Below are 6,188 nucleotides of genomic sequence, written 5' to 3'. Positions count from 1 at the left end.
CGGGGGCAGCGCCCAGGCAGGGGGTCGAGCACCTGGGGCGGCCGAGGCCAGCGCCAGGCAAGGGTCGGGCACCCGGGGCGGCCAGGGGCTCGCCCAGCCGGCTGTAGGAGGTGGCTGGGCACCTGGGCTGCTGGTGGCCGGGCACCCGAGGTAGTCCGGGACCTCCTTTGCTTCGTGTCTCGAGCGTCCTTCTTCCGTCTCCTCCTCCATAGGTGCTTTCTCCTCCGTCCTCGCCTCTTCACGGTCTTCTTCTTGGTACCTAAGAGTGCATAGAGTTTCCATTTGAGGTAGAATCCGACTCTCGTGTGAATCCGAATGAAATTCGAAGAGGAAAGGGTTAACCTCGGTTTCGACGGCACGTGTGTGTGCTCTTGTCAGTGGTTCTCTTCGTGCTTGTGGTGGTGATGGGACGTCCATGGGGATGGTCGAGGGATGCTCCGCATCACTATCCAAGATGGATAATATAATAGCATGGAACAATAAAAATTTATGGATACATTAGAGACGTATCACTAGTTACGGTTTTCTTAGGGTTTTTTTTGGCCAGAGGGATGGGATGGGTGGAAATTTGGGTGGGTACGTAAGGGAGGAAATTACATGTGGCCTGCTAATTTTAAAGCCCACATGTCAGGCCTTCACAGGTAAGATGGGTAATGGGCACGAGTGATGCTATCTCATCCTCATCCCCATCTTGCACGTTGGGTAAGGTATTTGGCCCACCATCTTTCCCCGTGGACATTAAAGCTGGCACATCCCTGTCCCCTAATAGAGTAATTACCTATGAAGACACAGATAATGGTTAATCATTGCCAGTTTGAGCAACAATAATGAGAAACTATGCGTTAAGCATGTGGGTGATGCTTTTTGATGTGGCCTATGGAGGTGACAACAATGAGAAACTATGCGTTAAGCATGGGCGTTAAGCATGCACGACTTGTGGCAAGGTTGCATGGATGAAAAAAAGGTACTACCTCCTTCCTATTTTATTAGGCCTACTGTATCCCTAGATTAACAATTTGAACAACGTAGTACAGTTTATATATCACAAAAATATATCATCAGAAACTTAAAATGGTATATTTTCTAGTGGTATAAATTTTGGATATATTACTATATTATACTCCCTTCGTCCAGAAATACTTATCGGAGAAATAGATGTATCTAAACGTATTTTAATTCTACATACATTCATTTTTATCCATTTTTTCAACAAGTATTTCTAGACGGAGGGAGTATTAGTTAAATTGTTAATCTAGGGATAAACGCATGCCTAATAAACTGGAAAGGAGATAGTTGGTAGATTGCAACTATTTTGGAATAGATGATTTTGTGTAAGTGGTAGATGTGTTTTCTCTGCATTGAATCAAATGTGCATGCCTTAGTTATCGACATAGCATTGAAATTAGGAAATATATCATTAGATCCAACCATCCATTTCAAGTTAGGAACTCTTATTCTACATCCAGTTAACTTGCATGTTATATCATCATGGACACCACATACTAAATTCAAGCTTCAAGGCACAAGTTGAAAGAAATTGTTTGACGTTCTGACCCAAGCGAAAAAGGCTACTTTTCTGGAGAATGAGTACTCTCAAATATTTTTGCACCTAGCTACATCATACACGTTTGGATCTCACCCTTAAATGGTGATGATATTCTTATAACTTGCGTATATTTCACAAAAATTCGCTTTGGCACATGGGAGCGCGTGCTCCTGCCACCGGAAATATTTTAAAATGAGAAAAAATTCCAAACAAAAATCTGACGCATACATCTCGACACTATATGTGTGCACATCAAGTTTTGGAGAGGACCGACATTTTTTGTGGCTTGTGTAAAACACAAAAGATGTCTTGTGAAAAGCACTTTTTAACATCAGATTTTGTCTTTTTCACACGCGAAATGTAACTTGTCGGTTTTTCGCAATATCGAGATGTATGCACCAAATTTTTGTTTACAATTTTTGACCTTTTAAAATACGTTAAAACACATTTTAAAAACCAGGAGCGCGCGCTCCCGTGTGCCAAAACGCCACTCTGGTATATTTCACTTGTTCCTAACCTCTCAAGAGACAAATATCATCGACACTTTTTTTTTGTAGGGGAAGGCCTCATGGCTAGCTTTATTAGATTTAAACAACGCTTACATTGTCCGCTAATAGTTCAGAAATAAAAGTCGGAGGTGCGTGGAACCACAAATTCAATGGATCAACACGGTCATTTTGCGCCAGCACATGAGCTACTTTATTACAATCACGATGACAATGCTCTATCCATGACCTTCCCGAAGTTAATTAACAGTAACCGACACTCTTCAAGAGTTGGAGTTGCCACAATTAAGTGTCCAGAATTGTTTTGGAGAGCCTCTACCAAAGATCAGTCTATCAGACTGTACCAAAATATAATTACTTTCCACAGTATTAGAGAGCTTTAGGCCTTTAGCCAGGGCTGTAGCCTCAACAGAGAGAATCTTAGTAGACTTCTTATGAAGATTAGTATACGTGAAGTTGGGATTATGTTACATTTTCCTCACCTCAGTTTATATCCAGATTTCATATGAGAGGTATGGTTCACTTCATGAAACATTTCCTAAGCAGATGGACTTGACTAAATTTGTGTGAAATGCATGTAAAATCATTCTGAAATCCATAGCTAAACTGCATTGCAACACGGCCCAATGATGAAAGGCGCACTCTTCGGTAATGCCTCCCAGGAGGGGACGGACGCCCATGAGCGCCCGCATCATTGTCAACAATCCACATCGAATCCAATTTTTTTGCCGAGAGAGTAATGCCTTACCAGAGTTACCACCTTCACAGTCTCTTGGAAGGGAGCCTAACCACTGCAAACCTGCGAAACCGAGCCACGTCACCGCTCGTATTCATCAATAGGAATCATGTCAACGGGAGTAGAAGGATAAAACAACCACACCACACCATACCGTGGAGGAAAGCAAGCACACAACAAAGTAAAGAACATACCTGGCCGCCGCCTGGTCCACGTGGGTAATGTCTGCCAGAGGCTACCAACGAAATCGAGAGCGAGGAGGTGTTGGAGGGTGAGCTCGCCGCCCGTGTCAGCTTTATATTATTTTTGGGTAAGAGAAAATGCAATTTGAATATATGGTACTCTATTTTGCATGATTTGATTTGTAAGATTCTACCGTGCATGGCAAAAGTTGTAGTTGGCTATGCTCAATTTGTAATGAACTCGATGTAGTTTAAAAAAATGATAGGGTCTGTCTAAGACACATCTAGATATGACATAGTTATGTCACATCTAACCTAATCTTCACTATGTTTGTGGTCTATTTTTTTTTCTCTCAGCTATTTTTTTGTTCCTTGTTGCTATGTTATTTGTGGGAGTTTAGATGTGACATCCTTAGAAAACATCTAGATATGATTAGACAAACTGAAAATGATAACGTGATTGCTTAAATGAGAGGGGAATCGGCTAACATCTGTGTGGTTTCCCATCTGTAACTAGTAATGTGAACGTGCAATTGCTAATATTAGGAAATATATTAATTGCACACAGATATTATGTAGGATATTCTTTGCATGTTAATTATGTGATTATCACTGACTTTGATATTTAGTATAATATTAATTACATACTAAACATGTTGACGCTCGCCATTTGATTAATCTAGGTAGTTGGATTGACTTAGTTTTATGACCGAGATTAGTTGGATTTATTCATTTGGGCCTTTTTATATTTGTATATGTATATATCTATATATATAGCAAACTGAGTCTAACTCAGGTGGTTGGGTTCTTTGTGGTGGAACCAGTCCATCGGTGTTTCGATACTTGACGCTGGTGCTCGTATTTTTCTGGATTATTACTTTAGTCTTTTCAGCGATGTTCATTCGGTAGGGGATACGTTCCCGTCGACTATAGGGGAACATGTGGTGACTTCGTCAATCTTCAGATGTTGTATCGGATCAATCTCTCGAAAGTGTAAGGATAGGGTGTGCGTGCGTTCACATGGGTGGGTGTATGCGCATATGTATTTGTGCCTGCGTCCTTGTAGTGTGTTAAAAAAAGATATAGATAAAATACTAAAAATCTCACAACTATCAAAAGATAGCAGTACTTTTTCGTTCAAAAAGTAAAGGATAACAAGTCACCGCTAGGAGACCGCAAAATTAGGATTTTCTGACGATTCTGTTCCCTCAAAAAAGAAAGTGACCGCACCCGTCCGTCCACATTCTCCGCCTGGCTGAACGGCCGCAGTCCACGACCCTAGACGGATGGGAAGCAAGGCAGCGCCGCCGCCGCTGGCTGAACAGCACTCGTCGCCTGTCATGGCGGCCTCCGCGACCACCGACGGTCCATCCTTCCCCATCTACATCTCATCCGACGAGGAGGAGGACGTGGCAGTCCTTGGCTCCTCCAGCAGCCCCGACGAGATCCAGATCCAGCAGGCCATCCTCCTCTCCATCGGCCTCTCGCGCGACCCGACAGGCATGCCCTCCTCCTCGGCCTCCCTCTCCGGAACCGACGTCGACATGACAGACCGCAAAGGCAAGCGTAAACTACGATCGGAGTCGCCGCATCAAGTCATAGATATTGATGATAATGATAGGCATGAAGTCATAGATGTAGATGACGATGACAGCCTGATCTTCATCAAAAAGACAGGCAGCGGGAAGTGGAGAAAACCACGTAACGGCGGCCTGCTCGAGGTCGGCGAAGGTTCCCACAGCGCCACGATCATGAAAGAGTTCTACTGCACAATCTGCATGGAGACGCTCCCCGGCGTCGAGCGCTTCCCCGTCGCCGGGTGCGCGCACGCCTTCTGCGCGGGCTGCGTGAGGCAGTACATCGCGGCGAGGGTCGAGGACAACCTGCTGTCCATGGGCTGCCCCGACCCGGGCTGCAAGGACGGCGTGCTGCACCCGGAGGAATGCCGCGACATCATCCCGCCTCAGCTGTTCCAGCGGTGGGGCGCCGCGCTCTGCGAGCTGGCGCTCGGGGACCACAAGTTTTACTGCCCCTTCAAGGACTGCTCGGTGCTGCTGATCGACGACGACCCCGGCCCCGGCGACGGCGGCGTGGCCGCGCTCACGAACGTGGAATGCCCACACTGCAACCGGATGTTCTGCGTGCAGTGCAAGGTGCCGTGGCACGAGGGCGTGGACTGCGCCGAGTTCCAGCGGCTCGGGAAGGACGAGCGCGGGCGGGAGGACCTGCTGCTGAGGAAGGTCGCGCAGGAGAGCAAGTGGCAGCGGTGCCCCAAGTGCAAGATCTACGTCGAGAAGGTGGACGGCTGCACCTTCATCGCCTGCAGGTAGCTGCAGCTTCACTGAATCTCCTTCTCCGCACACCAACGGTGATTTTCATGTGCGCCAAGTGCAAATTCTTTATTTTTTTCCCTCTGATTTGCAGGTGCGGGCACTGCTTCTGCTACCTGTGCGGCTCTACGATGGCGAGGAGCAACCATTATTGCGCAAAGTGCAAGCGGTGATCGGTGAACCATCTTATAAAATGCACAAAGCTACTTCAGGGAAGGAAGTAATTTTGCAGATATTGACTACTTCCTCCGTCCGATAATATAAGACGTTTTTTTGACTCTAGTCTAGTATAAAAAATGTCTTACGTTATGAGACGAAGGGAGTATATTTGTATAATGGTTTGGCGGTATTATTAATATTGACTTTAGTTGGCATCATTTAGCTCGTGCAACTCTAATGCCACCTTGGCCACCACTATGATGATTTGACTTTACAGGAGCTGGTTTCTTCGGGTCTTGTGACCATGTGTTTATTGAACAATCACCGGGGAAGGAGGATGATGATGGATCCTTACCTGAACATATTACCGAAAGTATCAACAAGTTGACAAGTGATACATAGATGTGCTAGCGGGCAATGAGAGGTATTGCCGTCAAGACATAGCGACGCCCTCTAATCAGGTTCCTTGTAGCTAAAAGTCTAGACAGTGAGTTGGAAATGATGTTTCTAATAGTTGCAACATAAGAGTTAAACTACCCATAGTGGGAGTAACATAGGTAGTAACATCACACATATCTAGATAAAATAGATGATGTGGCAAGCAATAAATGAAGAAATGAAGGAAAGTGGTAACGTAGCTAGTTACTAGTAGTATGAGTAACATCACACATATCAAGGCAAAATGAGTCTAGAGCTTAATAAATGAAGTGTTGCATGTTACCACACATA

General features: G+C 45.2%; 1 protein-coding gene across 1 annotated transcript; it reads left to right on the top strand.

Moving 5' to 3' along the window:
- The first annotated feature begins 4,256 nt into the window (after positions 1–4,256).
- LOC109774008 (uncharacterized) lies at positions 4,257–5,486 on the top strand. Its single transcript, XM_020332727.4, has 2 exons — positions 4,257–5,296; positions 5,395–5,486. Exons 1-2 carry the CDS (start codon positions 4,257–4,259, stop codon positions 5,471–5,473), a joined length of 1,119 nt encoding a protein of 372 aa, XP_020188316.1. The 3' UTR covers positions 5,474–5,486.
- The last annotated feature ends 702 nt before the right edge of the window (positions 5,487–6,188 follow it).

This window comes from Aegilops tauschii, chromosome 5 (assembly GCF_002575655.3).
Source record: "Aegilops tauschii subsp. strangulata cultivar AL8/78 chromosome 5, Aet v6.0, whole genome shotgun sequence".
Classification (NCBI taxonomy): domain Eukaryota; kingdom Viridiplantae; phylum Streptophyta; class Magnoliopsida; order Poales; family Poaceae; genus Aegilops; species Aegilops tauschii.
The sequence above is the reverse complement of the archived record's forward strand: the minus strand, read 5'-3'. Positions and strand labels throughout refer to the sequence as shown.

Excerpts from the sequence above, each read along its gene's own strand:
- LOC109774008 (XM_020332727.4), top strand. The coding sequence starts at position 4,257 with ATGGGAAGCAAGGCAGCGCCGCCGCCGCTGGCTGAACAGCACTCGTCG. Across the intron at positions 5,297-5,394 it reads TGCACCTTCATCGCCTGCAG|GTGCGGGCACTGCTTCTGCT; the intron begins GTAGCTGCAGCT and ends TCTGATTTGCAG.